The following is a 20,942-nucleotide window of genomic DNA, read 5'->3' on the forward strand; positions in this document are numbered from 1 at the left end:
TTTTATAAAACTACGATTCAAAAGACCTGAAAAAGTTGACCCCTACCCCCGCCCCCCCCTACTCAAAATCCTTGCTGCGCCCATGATTCTGGTACCGGCGGGCGGCAACTTTCTGCAGTCACCAAGTAATTATAACACAACAACTTTGAAGAAAATTCGTCTCACCTCTTTTTTTTTTCTTTGACTGTCATATAGAGCTCGGGCCTAGTTGGTCCATCTCGCTAACTTCGTCTCACCTCTTGCGTAAAATTATGATTCTGAAAAGAAACCGCTTTGTTTTCGATGGTCCTTTCCAATCACGACAAGAAAGAAATCAAAATCCCTCCGACGAGCACATACGCTGCTACATCCTGCTATCAACGCCAAACGATTATGATTTGCACTTTGAAGAAAATGCCTTGACCCTGGTTTTGCTCGGGAGCACTGGCATCGAACGAACAAAAGGCGTAGCCAGCGGACGCCAATGATACCGGCAATCGAAGGGGCAGGGCCTCGGTCTCCATTGCAATCGGGAGCAACCAAACATCATGGCACCGAAACCCGGCAGAGAAAAAGGCTACAGTGACGATGGCTGCTACACCAATTTTTTTCTTGCAAGTTCTACATGTAAAAATTAAACATATGGGTTACTCAATACGAATCAATATTCTGAAAGTTGTAAAACTCTTTCTTAACTGTAGTGTTCCTGATTTTCTGTTAAGACATGAATTTAATAAACATAAACATAAATGAACTGACCCACTGTGCCCCCGACATGGAAGCAATATATTAGCGCTGCACAGCATCCAACCAAGTTCGATGACTTTTATGCTAGTTGGACGCGTCAATACGCTGGCAGCATTACATAGCTATTGGCAGGCAATCAGTGCGGGGCCCGCGTCCCATTTACCACCCAGCCGTCCATCGGTTGAACATCTCGGAGTCAACGCCAATTTGCTAACCGTCTAGCCGTCTTGAACCACTCCAGCCATCTAAAACGTAAACATTCACTTTCCTTCGGGGGCAGCCTCCGCCACCTTCGGCCAGTTGCTTTACCTTTGGCTGGCAGTAATATAAAATACTTCCTTCCTAATAAGCGTACGTATGCTGCAGGCCAGTGCCTGAATAGCCAGCAGCGGTAGTTATTGGTTATGTTACGACGACGGCTATGGATGGCACGCTACTCAGCAACAGCACATACACACGGGACTCGACTATGCCATAGACCGCCGCCACCGCCGTAGACTCTGTGGCATTTAGATGAGCGCGAGGAGATGGCGATACTCGTGTGGTGGTGGCCGTCGCCACCAATATATAACTAGCTATCATTATCAGTGGCCACCGGCGCGGTATCTGCGGATGCTTGTGATGAGCGTAAATGGTTGAAATTCCTTGCGGAGTCAAACCAAACCGAGCCGAAAGCTCTGGCAAAAATTATGTTTGCTAACCGGCTTAGTGAAGGAAGGTGTGGAGAAGGATGATCTAGGAATTAACCAACATCCCAAGCAAATGCTATGAAGCTGAATGCTTTTAGCAATAGGTTTACTATGAAGAAGCTGACTTCCTACTTGGAGAAAGCTTCATGCACGCTAAACTTTGCAAAACCTGTATCTGCTGGTTGGTTGTGGTTTTATACCTACTCGCTCAAAAATGATGCTATCTGCATAATTGATGCATAATGTGACAGAGATTGACGGTGATTGTTTTATTAGTCATGGTTCCTATAAGTATTAGCAAGCATCGGTAAACACCGCGTGAGTGAAAACAAGTAGGTTTTGATCCTCAACAAGAAGTGCTTTTAAAGATCAGTTAAAACATAATATTTGTAGACAGTATTTCGCACTTATTAATGGCAGCATTAAGAGCGTGAGTACCAAAAGGTAATAAAAGCTTGATCACTAACTTCATCAAAACGACTTTATTGCCAAATTTGAAATTTAAGAAGTAGATGATATGGTTTACTATGTTAGAGGAAACACAAACAGTTCTTATGAACAAACTGAAGAAGCAGAAGGATGAGAAATTGAACATCTTCTTCACTGCCGCGATTCGCATAAGAGTCCCATGTCGATTTTGGACGATTTTGATTTTCTTTCAGAAATAAGCTTAAAATGAACTCTTCTTTAAGAAAAATCAAAGCCCACTTGTGTTGTCCCATCTTGCTATTTATTCGCATAACAGTCACATTCCAGATTACACCTCTGCACAAAAAATAAATATAATTATGGTCCTTTTAATAGTTCCATAGCAATGTATACAGATAAAGAATGTTATGCCAAATTTTCATAAAGATCGCCGTTTTTTCGATTTATTAGATTTTTTTTTGTATTTCTCTATGTAAAACGAGTTTGAAAAATTCAACGGCATATTTCTCAAGTTGAAGAAAACTGACATGGGATGCTTATGCGAATAGGGGCAGTTAAGTGCATACTACAAAGTCTCACTGGTGTCATAAGGATTAGTAAACGTATTTTAAACTTAACATCAATCACAAACAGAAAACAGATTGAATACCATTGAATAAAAGTATGTAACGAAATGTCCGCTCATATTTCTGCTGATCAGGCCTGACAGATAGACAACCTCGAGTCAACGGAAGATACTAATAATTGACCTTTTCAATTTACAAATAAGAAGCAGGAAGCCAATTAAATGCATCCCAATCAGGTCTTTTGAGGCCCCCATAGTAAATGAGTTTAGTTTAGTTATAGCATGATTGAAATCGAAAATATTTTAACACAGCACAAATTAGAAAACCATTCAATGCTAATAATGTTCCACCCGAAGAAAATCTAATCATATATTTGAAATAGAAATTATTACCAGCTTTCAGGTTATCCATGAAATTTATGAAAGAAACTTTAAGCAAATACCACACGAGCCACGGTAGAAAGTCCAAGCAGCGCCGTATATCATTGGCTGTGATTTATTTGACCACTGTTGTCCCACCGATGTTTACCTTGAACTTACTCTTCCCCGCCTTACTAAGTTTCTTGGCGACATCCTATCCTGGCCATGTGCGCCAACCGCTGCTACCCTCCCCAACACCAGGTTCAGAAAAGATACACAATGACGTGCAACCTTTCTTCGCCTTCGTCTCGGAAGAATAGAAGCGAAAGCCAATCCGAACAGAGGCCTATTAAATTTCCATTTTCCCATCATATCCATCGTGAAGGTGGCAGACGGCGCTTCACTCTCGTTTGTTTGGTCATTTGTCAGTGGATGTGCACCGTGCAGCAAGTGACGAATCGTTCCAGGCATTTGGCGCGGTACCTTGTTGGGTTGGTGTTCAGACTACGTAAAGGTTTTGGATATTGGAGCATATTACATATATATACATTAGATAATTTTGAACAAATTTTGATAATTTAGTAATTCTGGTATTAAATACAAATTTTGTTGAATTTGCTCTACCAGGGAACATGGACAGTCCTGCCAATCGAACATGGTGGTGGTTGATCCCTAGAAGTTATGCTTACTTAAACGTAAGTAATATGTTATGTGTCCACAATTATCCCATTGCTTTTATTATTCATCATTAGAATGAAACATATGGATCATCAATTTGTTCAGATATCATCATCATATCATTTCCACATTATTCTACAAATATACTTGTTACGTCCAAAAAAGTCAATTGTCCTCACAGGATTGTATCCACCAACATTCGTTGTTCAGTGCAAAAATGGCGTACTTCTTTGAACAATTTCTAGCAAAATGGCGCAGTCATGATACATTCTTCGACGTTATTTTTTCCGGTCAGTGGTTTACCGATAGGCTAGGTTTGTCGGTGATGACGTACACCAAGAACTCCAGTATTCCGAAGGCGAAAAAAGTTCCTTGGGGATTAATGTTCACCATCATTGGTCAGGTGGTGATCCTTTATTTCAATCTGAAGACCAATCTGGCTATGAACAATTCAAGCTCGTTCATCATCCGCTACGGAATGCGATGGGTTTTCACAATCGGTGCCTCTACTTTGCTTCTGGTTACTGTATTGAATGCTGTTTTTAGGGAAAGGACATATAATCTAATGAAATATTTTTATGATTTTGATGTAAAGGTATGCGATATATCACTTCTAACTATAAGCATATTCAATAATAATGTTTTTTCTTCTTCCAGCTAAAGGCTACAGGATATTGCTTAGACTTGAAAGTACAAAATGATTGGGGTAACACGGTAATAATTATAAGCGGGTTCCTTATTACAGCTATTACATCCGTTACCTGTTATCTATTGATCAAAATAAGCACCGGATCTTTAGATTTCACAATTAAGATCATGTCTATTTGTTGGACAAATTATGTTATAACAATATCAACAGGACAGTATGTTTATTACAATTATAGTTTTCAGTTCAGATTCAAAGCTTTGAATAAGTATTTGTGGTGAGTTCAGTGGTCGCTTTCAAATCTAGTACTTTAATGTAGTAAATAGAAGTTTGAATTCGTAGTGAGTTGCTGCCAACCGACGTTGAGCACAATAACCAATTCCGGCAACGTGATTTGGGGAAAAATCGAATCATCATAGCGGACCGTATCGGAGATATAGCACAGCTGCACAGTGAACTGGTGACACAAGTGACCCACTACAGTGAAAACTACGCAGTTCAGCTGTTGCAGTCCTACTTCGGATTAGTTATCATGAACATTTTTAGCGCTTTCACGCTGTATCGAGCGTTGGTGAAACCAGAATCGGAGAGCGACAGAATCGCAATCATTAACTTTTGCTGGAGTTCCTATTACATTGCTTATTTGGTGTTCAACATCACCTTAGCCGGAATGATCACTGAAGAGGTAGGTATCATTCAGCGGTAAAAATAGTTGATGGTTTTGTATATTTTTTTAAAAAAGAATTCACCCTGTCCTTCCGAAAGGCAGCCTCATACTCGCTGCGCTTCACATCTTTATGTACCTACCGGATAGGAAGCAAACAGCCTCTTTGCAGGGTTGCTGTCCGGCATTCATGCAACATGCCCTGCCCATCGTACCCTTCCAGTTTTAAACCTTTCGGAACGGATATATGCCCAGCGTTTAAGATTCTTCTTCTTCTTCTTCTTCTTTTTGGCATTACATCCTCCACTGGGACATTGCCGTCTCGCTGCTTAGTGTTCATTCAACACTTTCACAGTTATTAACGCGAGGTTTCTAAGCCAAGTTACCATTTTTTCATTCGTACACACTAAGTTTTTATTTCTGCAGCTCGGCAAAATCTGCACAGCCGTGTGCCCAGCAAAATAAAAAAAAACTGATATCCCGTCCAAAATGAGGTTTGATAGCTGGGTTTCGGCAAATTATTTGCTGATCTTCAGCAACTTTGACAGATATCTCAGCAAAAATCATGTTTGCTGGGCCTCGGCTGTGCGAATTTCGGTAAAAGTTTAACAATTTGCAGAGATCCCAATAAAAAATATTAAGTGTGTATATCATGAGGCTAACACGATGATACTTTTATGCCCAGGGAAGTGTGTATACCTTGCCTTGTCGTTACGAGCGATTTTATGCACGGCCACTGGCTTCAGACCGCTTCCTTCAAGTTTGTCGACGAGCTCCTCTTCATTCATGTCGTGGAATCCGCGCAGCAAAGCCTTGAGCGGCTTTGTGCCGGGAAGGTTATGCGTAAAACTCAAACTTTTGAGGACAATTTTGTTCAGCTGGCGAATTTTCGGGCGCAATTCCGGCAGATCGGCCTCTACTAACACAGGCGGACTTTTCGAGTATTAGAGACTTGGGAGGAGGCTTCTGGGCATTTTGTAAGGATGCTTCTAACCTCTTGAAAAGAGGCTTCCGAGCCTTTTTAAAGTAGGCTTCTCAACATCTTGCAAGCTTCTTAGAAGAAGGATTCCAAGCCTCTTAAAAGAAGGATTCCAAGCCTCTTGAAAGCAGGCTTCCAAGCCTCTTGAAAGCAGGCTTCCAAGCCTCTTGAAAGCAGGCTTCCAAGCCTCTTGAAAGCAGGCTTCCAAGCCTCTTGAAAGCAGGCTTCCAAGCCTCTTGAAAGCAGGCTTCCAAGCCTCTTGAAAAGAGGCTTCCAAGCCTCTTGAAAGATGGCTTCCAAGCCTCTTGAAAGGAGGCTTCCGAGCCTCTTGAAAGGAGGCTTCCGAGCCTCTTGAAAGAAGGCTTCCGAGCCTCTTGAAAGAAGGCTTCCGAGCCTCTTGAAAGGAGGCCTTCGTATTGCACCTCCTGCGTTCGTAGCCTCACAAATACTTTGCCTACGATGCGATCAACCCGCATAGCATCAAATTCCATCGGCGTCAACATAAGGTTTGCGATGAAGTTGAAAATTGATGATTCCGTCCCTTCACTAACGAATATCACTGATATCTATGAAGAAATATTGCTTCTTCAGAGGATCCACGGTTTAAGATGAGGGCTTGGTTCTGGTGACTAGATTGAGGCCCCTCCAAAATAAAATACTGATTGAATAATCATAACTTTAATATTCTTTCTTCACAGGCCAAGCAAATTGGAATCTCGATACACAAAGCCATAGACTTGCTGCACGATGAAATTCTTTGTGATAAGGTTGCCTCCACAAATACCTTCATTTTAAATTATTGAGAAACTCTATAGCTGCTTATCTTTACAGTTGATGCTCTTTTCAAATCAAGTCTATCAAAGAACGCCAGTTGTCAACTGCAAGTTATTCAACTTCGATGGATCATTAATCTTCTCGGTGATTATAAATATTATGTAACATTGAAACCGTACAGATTTTCCCGGCACAGGTAAAAAAATCAATTGCTTATTTTGGGGTCTTGCGCACCCCGGAGTGGTGCCAAGAACCGACTTCATCGGCCAACACCCGATCACATGCATTTGCATACACCCATCACTATATGAAAGCTGATATCGCAGTTCTGCTAGATGGTATGATTACCACTAAACGTTCGCACCATTGATCCCCTCCAACGCTCCATCAAACCTCCTGCAGCGCTACGATGCCAAATCCACGGTCCTTGAACACATCGGCGAGTATGCAACCGAGTTTCCAATCGCTAATCCCTTTTTGTCACAGCACGCTAACTAACACCTACTCAGTGACTGAGTAAAATTGTATCGCTCTCTCTTTCTATCCCATGGAAATTTTACTCAATTTCCGTCAAAAGCAGGACAACTCAAAACCAAAACCTGCTTTTGACGGAAATAGAGTAGATTTCCGTGAGAAGAAAAGAGATGGCAATACAATTTTACTCAGTCACTGCGTGGGTGAAAGTTAGAGTGTGTGGTCTATATTCTCTCGCTGATTATTCGTTGCTTATTTTTTTTAATGCTGGCTTGCAGGACCTGACACCAACCCCCTAAATTCCCGGTAATTCATGGTGCACAATTTTTCGTAGAGTCCCGCACTGGCACTCGGACGATTATCACCCGCTCCTAACATGGATAACAGACGCACGATCAAAGTTACCGAAGTTACCCGTAGAGATATTAAAATTACGATTCAGAAGAGTAGATAAACCAAACTTAATGCTAGTATGTTCGTTTTAAAGAATTGTCCAGAACACAATAGCCTGTCGGTAATACCTGTCGGTTTCAAATGAACTTGAACCATTCACATAGTAAAAATATAATATATATTTTTCTTTCAGACGCTCGGAGCCATAACAACCAATTTGGTAATATTGATACAGTTTGACATACTATCTGGCGATATTCATTAAATATGTTGCATTATATTCGTAAAACCAAGGCATTTATAATAAAAGGTCATTCAATATTTGAAATAATAAGAACTTAGGGGAAGAGTTAAAGTTAATAGTTAAAGAATTCACCCTTCAATCTTATACGCAGATGCGATCGCTTATGCAACGTACACACCAGTCAAGCAGTTTGACGAACATTGACTCCGCCCCCAAGAAAACGCTTCAGTTGCTGCTTTGTTTGAACGTGTGTGAAGTTGTTCGAACAACCATTTGACAGTTGGCGGCTCGGTTGGAAAAAATAAAAACGGTTTGATTTTGGTTTGAGTTGTCGGGGATGGAGTCAAGGTTCGCCGAACATGTTTGAGCATTTGTAGTGAAGTTGCACGAACCCCCATATATTTTTTTGATGGTTGGTGCTTGTATGATATTGTTGGTCGAATAAATTGATTGTTCGTGTCGCTGTTGGTAAAACTTGATGGATGTTTGAATAAAGAAGAGGTGGAGTCAATGTCAAACTGCTTGACCGTGTGTACGTTCCGTTACTGCCTTCCTGGCTTCATCTGCTACAGATCATCTTCGGTAAGTAGGCCTTGACCGGGTTGGAAGTTTTTTTTTTTTGCTCTGTCAGTTTTTTTTCTTTATTTCAGATTCGTGGATTTTGAAAGAATGTTGCTGCCTTGGAGAGATTGGAATTACTTCTGATGCTTACCTTAGTGCGTTGGAACGTTTTTACACGAGGATCGTTGACTTTTTGTTTCTCGGATTTTATTGAGTATAATTTTATTATTTTTATTTTCTTTCGTTATTTTATTTCTTGCCCCAGTTGAAGATTCTATTGATCCTCCTGTAATCACATCTTCATCGTATTGTTCTTTTCGTATTAAATTAAACCCATCTACTTTTGTTGGACCTTCTTCCGTATACTTCCGGAAAAAAGTATAAACCTAATAATGTTTTGCCAATTTCTGCGGAAGTATACAAACTTTATAAATCTGTAAAGGAAATTAAAAAAATCATTAGATAAATTAAGAGTTGTTTCCGGTTCTATTAACGATGCTGTTAATCGAAAATTTGTGCAAACATTTTGTATCAGTGTAAACTTTTCAATCCCACCCCTGAACGACTATCTTGAAATCAAAACCAATGTATCACCGGAAATAAAGGAAGTTTTTGAGTTTAAATAAATTTATCGCGCAAGACACACGCGTTTTTTAAATAATCGTATACAGTCCACAAGCTCTTTTTCGCGCTGAACTATCCGAATGACCATTTGGTCCATATTGATCCGGATTTTGAATTAGTGTCGATTAAGTGCGTTTTTGATCTTGGTTCGTGCGCGAAACGGGAAAATAAGCGATTTTCGGTGGTTGAGAACACCGGAAAAGATTGCCCACAGCGGCAAAGTGATGTGATCGTGACGCACTGTGTTACGAAGAAAGTGATTCCGGAGAATATAGCCCCGGATACTAGGTCTGAGGACCGAAAAAGAATATCAGAAGTGAATTTGAAAAAAAGAAAATGGCGACGTTGATGAAAAACTTTTGCAAATAAAAAAATGGCGTCGGTAAAGTGTTGAGGTGGTCGAAATCAGGCAGCCATATTGGAAAAAAGTGTCGGTCCATACAAGGTTATGTAAATGAGCAAGTGAAATTTGGTAAAGAATAGTGGAATGCTGTTACGGTCTGCAGGTTCAAAAAAGTCATTGTTTGCTGTATCGCCGGCCGCTGCTTTGAAGAATACGGCGAAGGTGGTTCACACACCGACGTTGACGATCAAGGAGCAAAAAGAACAACAGGAAGTTCAAAAGGCGAATGCGAAAATGGCGGAGACAATTGATGCTCTAGTCCAGTGTTGCCTTTCAACCAAGGGCAAAGTGGACCGAATAAGACAAGCGATCCAACGAGCTGACTTCGACTACGGTAAGTTCAATATTCATGCTTTGAATTTGTACTTGAAAACCGTAGATTTAGCATATACAGAATATAACGATTTCCAAAATCGAATATACATGGCGGATCCTGCGAAAAGAAATGATTTTGAAAAGCAGTTCATCGACTTCGAGGAAATATACGAATTTGTTCGTATAGCGTTGTGCAAAATGATTGCACAGCACGAAGAAGAGCAGCAGAGGAACAACCTTACCTTAGCGGTAAACAGGCAGCAACAATTTCTAGCGATGAAGCCCCCACCAAACGAAGGTCCAAGTAGCAATGGTACAAATGTCGTGCCACGAATTCCATCACTTCTGTTACAGAACACTCCACTGCCAACATTCGACGGACATTACGAAAATTGGTTTAAATTTAAATCAATGTTTTGCGATATTGTGGACAAGTGCATTGCTGACTCCCCTGCTACAAAACTTCATTATTTGGATAAAGCGCTAGGGTTCATTCACAAATTACATAACGCATCAAGGGGTGGGTGGGTACCCAATATTGCGTTACAAAATGTCACGGTTTGTCTAGGGGGTGGGTGGGTTTGTTTAGTTCTGTTACGTACATTTATGATAATAAAATAATATAAAAAACAAAATTTCTAATTAAATTTAAATTTGAAGTATTATTATGTACTATGAATGAAGTAAAGGAAAAGTTCACTAAAAATACCAATTCAGCATTTTAGTGAAACTTTAATAAAACGTTATGCGTCACAGATGGGGGTGGGTGGGTATAAAGCAAATGTTACAAACAAGTCACGGAGGGGTGGGTGGGGGCTCAAATCTGTGTTTTTTCGCGTTATGTAATTTGTGAATGAGCCCCTAGTGGGAAAGGCTCAAGGTGCAATCGATCAACAAACTATCAATGATAGTAACTACGCAGGAGCCTGGAAGATTTTGACAGAACGTTTCGAAAATCTTCCGATGGTGCTACATGGTCATGTGATGAAGCTTTTGAATCTTAAGCAAATGACCAAAGAGTCGTCGCACGAGTTGAGGACATTGGTTGATGACTGTGAGAAGCGGGTCAGCTCGTTGGAGTTTCACAAGCTCAAAATGGATGGAATGGCTGAGGTAATTATTATTACATTACTAACCACGAAGATAGATTCTGAAACCAGAAAGTGCTAGGAGGCGACAATTGAACACGGTAAAATGCCTACTTATAAAGATACGGTCGTCTTTCTACGGAAACGGAGCTATGTACTTGAGCGCTGTGAGCAGATGTCGGGGACATTGAAGAATAGAACAGGAAACGAGAAACTGAAGAGCACTGTAATGTCCAGTAAGGTGCATTCAGTGGTGGTGCAGAAATCTGACGAAAGTTGTCCAGTTTGTGAACTAAGTCATACTGTTGAAAGGTGTGACACATTCAAGAAATTGAAAGTCGACGAACGCTATAACAAAGCAAAGCAAGTAGGATTATGCTTCTCTTGTTTAAAGAAGGGACATCGAACGGCGAATTGTAAAATAAATCAAGCCTGTGTTTCGTGTTCGAAAAGGCATCACAGTTTGATGCACCCAGAGGAAAGGAAACCGGTACCGTCAAACCCTTCACAAGCTACAGCCAATATGAGCGGACGTTCCAATGAAAGGCCGCTAACTGCGACGCTAACAGTGCCGTGCCCTGCTAGATTTTGGTGCTATGGCGAATTTTCTCTCGGAGCGGGTAGCGGATGTGCTCCGTCTACCATAGAGCAGCGTAAATATTCCAGTCATCGGTGTGAATGGAATGAAGTCGGGAGCAAAGTTCAAAGTCCAGGCTGGAGTGCGATCCATGGCAACGGACATTGGTTTCAATTTGGATTACTTGACAGTGCCTATGATAACGGGCATTCTACCGGCGAAAAGGATCGATGTTTCAAGTTGGCCGATACCGAAAAATCTTGTGTTGGCTGACCGATTTTTCAACGAACCAAGCCGTATCGACATGCTCATAGGTGCGGAAGTGTTTTTTGAGTTACTCCAAGCAGGTAAAATACGAATGTCTAGTGATCTTCCTCTGCTTCATGAAAGTGTTTTGGGTTGGCTTGTGGCCGGTCCTGTCGCCGAGGTGGTACCCGTCAATACCACGCGGGTTTGTCAAATAACATCCAGTCTTGAATCGGGAGAGAACCTGCATGAACTGTTGAAACGGTTTTGGATTATCGAGGAGCAAGTATTGGATGCAGAATCTTCTTCCTTAATCGACGATTGTGAAAAACATTTTATGCAGACGCATACGCGTACAGAGGACGGAAGATACGTTGTAATGTTGCCATTTCGAGACAACGTATGCGACCTGGGAGAATCACGAAGGCAAGCTGAGAGACGTTTCTATTCACTGGAAAAAAGGTTAGCCAAGAATCCAGAGTTGAAACAAATGTACGACGATTTCATCGACGAATATTTGGCGTTGGGGCATTGCGTGGAAATTGATTGCACTGGTTCAGAGGTCGTAGAGTGCGGCTATTTTCTTCCTCATCATTGTGTGGTGAAGCCGGACAGCTCTTCGACAAAACTTACAGTCACTCTCAAAATTGAGCGTACAGCATGGATTAGTTGATTACATTCGAAAATTTCAAAGGAAATTAAATGGCTGGCTCGGTTATTTTTAATGCATTTCAATATTCATCCCTTCCTTCAATGTATGCGTACATAAAATTGTTGAATTTTTTTCTCTAAAGTTCATTTATTTGAAAATAATCTCAAAATACGCCTATTAGATGTTACAAAATTGAGCGTACAGCAAATTTTTTTCTATAAAATTTCTTATTATAAACACGATTCATGTATTTTAATATTGTTTTTTCATGATTATATTTATAGTTATAAACATCCTCTACTTAAACATTCAATGTTTTGAAATTAAACCATTTTTAATCAAAATGGCGATCAAGTAAGATGTATAAACAATGCTATTTAACAATTCAATTCTGCTGGGTGTGGTGAATTTTTTCCACCTTCCTCTCATTCGGCTGAAGACCGCCTTTATTCGGCTTGCTCGCCATCTTGGTTTTAATTTTACTACGAAACAGCACACGCGTCCTTTCGTCACAACGTTAGTCAAGAGAATGGTTGATCATCCAGGCTCTTTCGAACTTGCACCCTCGTATAGAAATTCCCTTACCCTCACTCATGCAATACATACATGTATTCCTATTTAACTCACACTCCTCCCGTATTCTAGCTTTCCATACGTATCTCTCAAGAGAGTCATTTCTCCATGCTCCTTCCACACAACCATAGTCTCCGCAGTATAAAATACAGTTTTGCACGAATACACTAATAAGACGAACCGCAAGTCTATAACGCGACGAGAATGCGATTGATGTAGTACTAGAATTGGTGAACCTTCTCCACTGCACATTCGGTTTGACGAAGCCGCGCTGCTGCCATCTAGTGGAGACGGACGTGTGCGTGAAATCACTGTATTTCAACATGATGAAGATAGGAAATATATTTTAAAATGCTTATAAAATGTTTTAAAAACTGATTTACTAAAAGATTTTAAATACGAAGCATTAGAATTTTGGAAAACTACATGTTTGGCTACTTATCAATACATGTTTTTTTAATCAAAATAATTCAGCTTTAGTATTGCTAATCTGAAAGTAAATGAAATTTCTAACTCGAAAAATCTAACTATTTCCGGCTAAAACGCGTTTTAACGGTTCAACAAGAATTTTAAAATTCACGTCCTATGTGCCTTGCCGGGTGAAATAAAAAAGCATCACCCAACCCCCATTTTGTTTTCTCACTGCCGTCAAGGCGAATTGTCACGCACTCACAGGCACTCACCTGGTCGTTCTCTCAGCACTTGTTGTTGTGTCATCAATTTCCACCTTTTGATAAGAATGACAGATTATACTGGATGGATTTGTTCCGTGTCTACATATACCACCCTGTATAGTTGTCAAAAAGCAAGCGCAATAATCAACACAACAAAGCTTAATCAAAGCAAACAAGGAAACTGTCAAAAAATCAAAAGCTGTAATTATGTTTATCAGTTTTCAATGCAGTCAAGTCAAGTGAAAGAACAAAACAGGTAAATAGAGTTGAAATAATATTTCTTTTAATTTATTTCTTTTACAGGGTTTATCTCCCACATTCGCTCCCGCCTCTACACTAATCATATATCAAATAAATGAATCTGTCGTCAAAGCGCATTGGCTTTTTAACATTTGTTCGATCTCGCAAAGTCCTGTTTGGTGGAAAAACTTCATTCTTCGATGAAGAACGTAATGCTGCATCCAGTTCTGAGTGTTTCTCATGGGCGACTTCCACTGGGATGTCTAATATTGACTGTTCTGCCGTATCAGTTACCTCGTTATCGTCCGAATCTTCAAGAAGATGTTCAGCTGGAGCCATTTTCAAGTCCTGTATGTTTCGAGTATACTGCACACCGCTGCGGCTTAGGATGACGATCTTCGCTCCATCTCTGGCCACTACTTTGAAACGTTCTGCACCGAATGTTGGATCCGTTTTCGCCTTTCGTTGCTGAGCCAATAGCACTGTATCACCAACCTGAATAGCCGAGTTTTTAGATCCGCGAGCTGCATCTGCGTCTTGTTTACTGATCAATTTAGCTACCGCATCCTTCTCTCTAATATGATCATAGTCGAGAACCGTCGATTTCCACAAGCTAGGGAAGTTACCTCGAAATTTCCATCCTACGAGCAGCTCGAACGGTGTTACGCCCAAACGAGAATGCGGAACTAAAGTGTTATGGTTGTGCACGTACTGTTGTAAGGCATGTCGCCAGTTTGTACCATCTAGTTTTGAAGCCGCCACCGCCTTTATTATGCCTTGGTTTTGGCGTTCAACTGCCCCGTTTGATTGGGGCGATAGAGGAATCGACTTACGAATTTTGACTCCTTTGTTTTCCCAAAACTGAATGTAGCTCGCGCTCTGAAAAGGAGGGCCGTTGTCACTCTGGAGGATTAAGGGGCATCCCCACATTTTGAAAATTTCGCACAGAGCCTTATTCGTGTTGTCAGCATCTTTGGTTTTCATTTCCATGACTGTTAGGTATCTTGAGTGTGTGTCCACAAGGATTAAAAACTCACTGGAACCGCAACCAGGTATTGAAAGAAAATCAACCTGTAAGATTTGCCATGCAGCATCTGGAAGTTCCCTTGAAGACAGAGGCAGCGGGGGGTTTTTTCTGGATAGCATCACGCATGATTCGCAATTTTTCACGAATTTCTCTGCATCAACAGACATACCTGGCCACCAAAAGAATTCTCGTACAATCTTTTTCAATGCCGATTCACCTACATGACCACCATGAGCAGCTTTTAACGCTTTTGTACGCAGTGATTTAGGGAGAATAGTACGATCTCCTTTGAAAATCAGAAATCCGATAAAGCTTAAATTCTTCTTTTGGGTTTCATATTTACGAAGTTCTTTCGGCCATCTATCGGTAGTTAAAGCCTCGTGGAGCTGGCAGAGTTCTTCATCTTCTTCTGATTCCTTCTCAATCTCCTCCCACGTTATATCCATTGAGTCACCCAACGCGTACAAAAGGTTTCCTGAGTCATCTTCTTCGAAAGGTTCGGCCTTCTGGGATTCATGTATAAGGCGCGATAGGGCATCTGCAAGGTTCTGTTGTCCTCTAACCCCCTTCATCGTAAAATCGTAGGGCTGAAGTCGTAGTGCCCAAGATTCGGCCCGAGATATAGCCCTTTTTCCAAGTCTATGTGTGGTGCTAAAAATGAATTCATTAGCCTGTGCGTCTGTTCGAATTACAAATGATCGTCCCAAAAGATACGAAGAAAAGCGTTCGACTCCCCAGACAACTCCCAACGCCTCTCTTTGGGTTTGCGGGTACCTCTGTTCCGTTGGAGTGAGAGCCTTTGATGCACAGGCTATTATGCGCGGTACTCTAGCGTTATCGTACTGTATAAGAACAGCTCCTAATCCGATGGGGCTGGCATCCACATACAGTTCTGTCTCGTCTGTAGAACTGTAGTAACCTAGAACTTTTATGTTCTTAAGTGCATTATCTTGCAAATAGTTGAATTCCTTATCCTCTAGTTCTGTCCAATAAAACTGTTTGGAATTTGCCAGAGTCCGCAGATGCACCGTTAAATCTGCCCTTCGCTGAATGAACCTGTCTGCAAACGTCACCAATCCAAGGAAGCTTTTAACTTCCGAACATGAAGAAGGAGTCCTAAAGCTCTGGATAGCCCTCATCTTTTCATCAGTCACGCTCCACCCATTCGAAGTTAGCAAAAATCCCACGAATTGAACCGCTTGACTACTGAAGACGCATTTGGAATCATTCAGTTTGACGTTATGGTGTCGTAGACGGTTTAGCACCTCCTCTAGATTGGCATCATGAATTTCCTTGGTAGACCCGAATACAAGGATGTCGTCCAGGTAGTTCTTCACTCCAGAGCAGCCTCCCAAAATAACCCTCTGCAACACCTCCTGGAATATGTCCGGCGCGTTACATAATCCAAACGGTAGCCGGACACATCTAAATAATCCAAACTCCGTATAAAAGTTTGTGAGGTGCCTGGAGTCCCTGTCTAATTCGACATGGAAAAACGCATTGGACATGTCTATGGTTGAGAACCATGCAGCACCGTTCAACTCTGGTAATATTGATTCGAGTGTCGGCATGGCGAAGGGTGTCCTTTGTATGTATTTATTAGGACCCCTAAGGTCGATCACTAAGCGGATATCATGCTTGCCTTTAGGAATAGCAAGCATTGACGAGCAAAATGATACGTCCATACCCTGCGTTACTGGTTCGATTATGTCCGCTGCAATAAGTTCTTGAAGCCTTTTCTCTACCATGGGTTTCATTGCTTGTGGTATATTAGAAAATATATTGCGGCAAGGTGGCCGCGACTTATCGTAATCAATTTTCACCGGAGGCAAATTAAATTTTGGGAATGGCTCGCTTAATGCAACTGTAGCCAAAGTCAACCCGTTTTCCACCGAATTAGCTTCTTCCAAAACAGGAACACTGAAACCAAGCTTCAGTACACTGTATCTTAGAGCAGTAGATCTGCCAAGCAAGGAGCGATGTGCATTTTTGACGACATAGAACGTCTCAAGGTGCACTGGACGATCATCGGAAATAAACAGGAACGCTTCAAAGGTAGCCAAGACCATAATCTCCCCTTCCGAAGCATAAGCCTTCAGCGATCGATCTGATCCTTCTCTAATATTATACATTTCCTTACTATACCTCTCATTGCTTCTCATGATCCTGTAGATGTTCTCGACAAGCGTATTTACCTGAGCTCCGGAGTCGATTAGGAAATCGCACTGCATACCAGCTACCTGTGCAGTAATGATTCCCGATTCAGCATTCGTTCCAATCGTAGCAATTACGAATCGATCCGTGTCCCAGTCGCAACTATCCGGAACATTTGCCTATCAATGAATTATTTTGTAAGTATGTAATTACCTTATCATCATTTTCATGGTAACACGAATGCAAAGTTTAGCATAATTATGTCTATATTTAAATTTTAGTTTAAAATACATAGAAGGCTCCTCTTATCAACAGATGTACGCCTTTTTGGTTCAATTAGTTTCCAACTTGTTAGCAATACTTGCTAGGGATTTCTTTCTTTTTACTTCGATGATTAGGAACGGATGTCATTAGTTTATTTATTTGATTAAAACACTTAATCGAAATAAAACTAATTTCCTTTTTTTTTTGTTATCACTTTTTTTTTTAATACTCCAATTCTTGTTTTATGAAGATTTTAACAAAAATAATGCAGCGAAAAGAAACAAAGAAATTAAAGTTCTCTTAAAATGAAATAATTCGAGTTCAAGTTATTTAAATGATCTCACTAAACTTATTAATCGTGTTACTTATAAAATTCAACATTCTGTTTCATCACTCACTTGTTCTGTTGCCTTCGGTGGGGCCTCTTTCTCTTCCACTGCTTCTATCTTCGCCTGTTTCGTTTCTGTTTCATAAATGTCTTGGTTTGTTTTCCGCTTGGTAATCGAACTCCCAGCGGGTAAGCAAGCGCGTTGGATGTGTCCTACCTGCCCGCATTTTCGGCACACAAGGTTAGCAGCATTACACTCCGATGGGGGGTGAAAAAAACTGAAACATCTCCAGCATCTGTCCAACCGTTTATTTTCGTTCATGTTTCGATTGTTCATCCCGGCCCTGTTTCCACGCCATCCCGTCTGTTGAGGAAACCTTTGGTTGTAACGTGGATAGTTCCTATTGTAAGGTAGATATCGATTGTCCGCTCGCTGCTCGTAGATTCTTCGTGACGATGATGGATTTCGAAATTCAGCCTTCACCGGAGCTAGTATTGCTACTTCCGCAGTAGATTCGCTTTGTCTGTGCTTGAAGGCGAAAAAGTCTTCGTTCATACGTATTGCCTGTATCTCACGAACTTTGTCCACCAAGTTTGTGAATGTTCCATTTCGGCTAACCATTTTCAACGCTGCCACTCTCACCTCCTTACTCTTCGCATGTTCTGCAACTGTCTTAACAATTTCCTCAAATTCCTTTGTCTTATCAAAGTCGCATAGCTGTGCCGTTTCTCCAACTCGTGTAATAAACGCTAAATCAGACTCATCTGACTTTTGCTCCATCAAAGCCAATTTCCGTCTTTGGAACATCACGTCGGAGCTAGATCCGAAGTATAGCTTGAGTCGATGAAGAGCATTCAAAAATGGTTTCGCATTGGCATCCGGGGCTTCCGGGTCTGATATCGTGTTCTTAAATATCGTAAGCAAGCGAGGTCCAGCTTTCACCTTGAAAACAGTGAACTTCGTCGCTTCGTCCTCTATTCCAGCCAGAGCCATACAGTCGATGAGTAGGTCCTTCCACATCTCAAAGGTATGTCTGTGAATCTCATCGTCTCCTGCGAGAGGCTTACATTCCGGAACTGTTATTGACGAAATCGATAATTGATTCACGGATGACAGAAATCGTGATTCATCCAAGGTTCCAATCGATTTAGCAGGTCGCTGAGTGCTTGAAGCAATTGGTACAACTTCGAAGTCCACACTTGCTTCTTCTGTTTCGTCTTTTTCATCCGACGGAATGGTTTCCTTAGACGCTTGCAAAGAAGCTACTACCGCTTGTAACTTTTTAAGTTGCTCAGCGATTTCTGCTTTTTCGGCTCTCTCTGCTTCCAATGTTCTCGCCATGCTTTCTAGTTTACTTAACTTTCTCTCCTTCTTTTTTAACTTTGCTTCCGAGCCGCCCGGCTTCGAGTTTCTAGAAATGCAATATAAACAACAAAAAAGAATGTTAAGAGCCGTTTTTTTTATGTTATTTATTCTAAAGCAGACATGCATTTCACATCATGCAGATGCCAATATACGTCATGCTAACAATCTTTTTTTTTTTTTTTTTTTGGTTTTTGCAATCCGTGTCAAATTGAGCTTGACCTATCGCAAGCTTAGTCTTTGAGTGAAATGTCTGGCTTGACCTACCGCAAGCTTGAATATAATTTTGAAACAACTCAGGAAGCTTGACCTGTCGCATACTTCCATTCTTAGTCTTTTCCTCCTCCAAGGCTTGACCTGTCGCAAACCTGAGAATCACGTTTTAGCTCAGCTTGACCTATCGCAAGCTTTTCTTTTCCTCCTCCAAGGCTTGACCTGTCGCAAACCTGAGAATCACGTTTTATCTCAGCTTGACCTTTCGCAAGCTGAAGACAATCATTATTTTATTCGTATGGCGCTTGACCTGTCGCAAGCTTCAAAAAATGACCAATTCGCTTTTTTTTGCCTATTACTGTTTTTTCACTTCTTAGTAATCCAGTCGGTTAATCATACTTACATTTCTGGAGCTTCCTCTGCGCCATTGTGGTGAATTTTTTCCACCTTCCTCTCATTCGGCTGAAGACCGCCTTTATTCGGCTTGCTCGCCATCTTGGTTTTAATTTTACTACGAAACAGCACACGCGTCCTTTCGTCACAACGTTAGTCAAGAGAATGGTTGATCATCCAGGCTCTTTCGAACTTGCACCCTCGTATAGAAATTCCCTTACCCTCACTCATGCAATACATACATGTATTCCTATTTAACTCACACTCCTCCCGTATTCTAGCTTTCCATACGTATCTCTCAAGAGAGTCATTTCTCCATGCTCCTTCCACACAACCATAGTCTCCGCGGTATAAAATACAGTTTTGCACCAATACACTAATAAGACGAACCGCAAGTCTATAACGCGACGAGAATGCGATTGATGTAGTACTAGAATTGGTGAACCTTCTCCACTGCACATTGTCACGCACTCACAGGCACTCACCTGGTCGTTCTCTCAGCACTTGTTGTTGTGTCATCAATTTCCACCTTTTGATAAGAATGACAGATTATACTGGATGGATTTGTTCCGTGTCTACATATACCACCCTGTATAGTTGTCAAAAAGCAAGCGCAATAATCAACACAACAAAGCTTAATCAAAGCAAACAAGGAAACTGTCAAAAAATCAAAAGCTGTAATTATGTTTATCAGTTTTCAATGCAGTCAAGTCAAGTGAAAGAACAAAACAGGTAAATAGAGTTGAAATAATATTTCTTTTAATTTATTTCTTTTACAGGGTTTATCTCCCACACTGGGCAAAATAGATGCTTTAAGATATGAATTTCGCCGGTATCGTGTCTTATATATGATAGATAATCGAAATCGAGCGAGACATACGATTAATTTGGGAAAATTCAGTCGGAAAATGATGAAAACAGATGTAAACATACAGAGAAAACGATAAATGTTAGGAATGACAAAATTCAAATTTAGTATGTCTTTTACTTAAATTTGTTTTAAAGCTCGATTTTTGTCTCAGGTCAATCATTGAGAGTAATATTATTGAATCCAATCATTCAAAGTCAAATTATAAAAGTACAAGGTGTATCTTAAGGTACCGAACATAAATACAGCTTTTCAACCCCGTAGGGCACTTTTGATTTAATATTGAAAAGATAGCTTAAAATCGTAATTTCATAATTGAATTTGGATTAATCTCCACGATCTGTTACCATAAGGGATACAATTGGATGATTTCCATTTGACGAATAAAAATCAAGTTTTTTAAGAGTTCGGCAGCTAAGTTAATGATACTTGGTGAATTTAAATGATTCAACCAAATTTGTTCCTACGGTGAATGAGTCTTCAAATATAAAATTACATCTTATAATGTATCCGTGTGCTGCTCTTTTATTAATATCATTATTAATGAGTGTCCTGAGCTTATAAGCTACCCATACATCGACTTTTAAATAAAGTTATACTTAATTTGAAATATGCCATTCCCAACATTTGTCGTTTTCTCTGTATGTTTACATCTGTTTTCATCATTTTCCGACTGAATTTTCCCAAATTAATCGTATGTCTCGCTCGATTTCGATTATCTATCATATATAAGACACGATACCGGTGAAATTCATATC

The 20,942-nt window shown here is 40.6% G+C and overlaps 3 protein-coding genes across 3 annotated transcripts; 1 reads left to right on the plus strand and 2 right to left on the minus strand.

Annotated features, from left to right (window-relative positions):
- The first annotated feature begins 4,358 nt into the window (after positions 1–4,358).
- On the plus strand, positions 4,359–7,688 carry LOC134228037 (putative gustatory receptor 28a). Its single transcript, XM_062709800.1, has 4 exons — positions 4,359–4,778; positions 6,435–6,503; positions 6,568–6,654; positions 7,571–7,688. The coding sequence occupies exons 1-4, from the start codon at positions 4,626–4,628 to the stop codon at positions 7,640–7,642; spliced, it is 381 nt and encodes a 126-aa protein (XP_062565784.1). The 5' UTR covers positions 4,359–4,625; the 3' UTR covers positions 7,643–7,688.
- Positions 7,689–13,670: 5,982 nt separating this feature from the next.
- On the minus strand, positions 13,671–14,564 carry LOC134221892 (uncharacterized). The gene has a single exon (XM_062701059.1). The coding sequence runs from the start codon at positions 14,562–14,564 to the stop codon at positions 13,671–13,673; it is 894 nt and encodes a 297-aa protein (XP_062557043.1).
- A 2,697-nt stretch (positions 14,565–17,261) lies between these two features.
- On the minus strand, positions 17,262–19,455 carry LOC134223974 (uncharacterized). Its single transcript, XM_062703191.1, has 2 exons — positions 19,327–19,455; positions 17,262–18,759 (listed from the first exon to the last, which is right to left on the minus strand). Exons 1-2 carry the CDS (start codon positions 19,416–19,418, stop codon positions 17,394–17,396), a joined length of 1,458 nt encoding a protein of 485 aa, XP_062559175.1. The 5' UTR covers positions 19,419–19,455; the 3' UTR covers positions 17,262–17,393.
- Positions 19,456–20,942: the final 1,487 nt, after the last annotated feature.

Source organism: Armigeres subalbatus, chromosome 3 (assembly GCF_024139115.2).
Source record: "Armigeres subalbatus isolate Guangzhou_Male chromosome 3, GZ_Asu_2, whole genome shotgun sequence".
In the NCBI taxonomy this organism is placed as follows: Eukaryota; Metazoa; Arthropoda; class Insecta; order Diptera; family Culicidae; genus Armigeres; species Armigeres subalbatus.

What these genes read in the sequence shown, in the direction of transcription:
- LOC134228037 (XM_062709800.1), top strand. Translation starts at nt 4,626, where the DNA reads ATGAACATTTTTAGCGCTTTCACGCTGTATCGAGCGTTGGTGAAACCA. An exon ending in CCGGAATGATCACTGAAGAG is followed by an intron (nt 4,779 to 6,434) that starts GTAGGTATCATT and finishes CTTTCTTCACAG; the next exon opens with GCCAAGCAAATTGGAATCTC. An exon ending in ATGGATCATTAATCTTCTCG is followed by an intron (nt 6,655 to 7,570) that starts GTGATTATAAAT and finishes TTTTTCTTTCAG; the next exon opens with ACGCTCGGAGCCATAACAAC.
- LOC134221892 (XM_062701059.1), bottom strand. Translation starts at nt 14,564, where the DNA reads ATGGAAATGAAAACCAAAGATGCTGACAACACGAATAAGGCTCTGTGC.
- LOC134223974 (XM_062703191.1), bottom strand. Translation starts at nt 19,418, where the DNA reads ATGGCGAGCAAGCCGAATAAAGGCGGTCTTCAGCCGAATGAGAGGAAG. An exon ending in GCAGAGGAAGCTCCAGAAAT is followed by an intron (nt 18,760 to 19,326) that starts GTAAGTATGATT and finishes TTGCATTTCTAG; the next exon opens with AAACTCGAAGCCGGGCGGCT.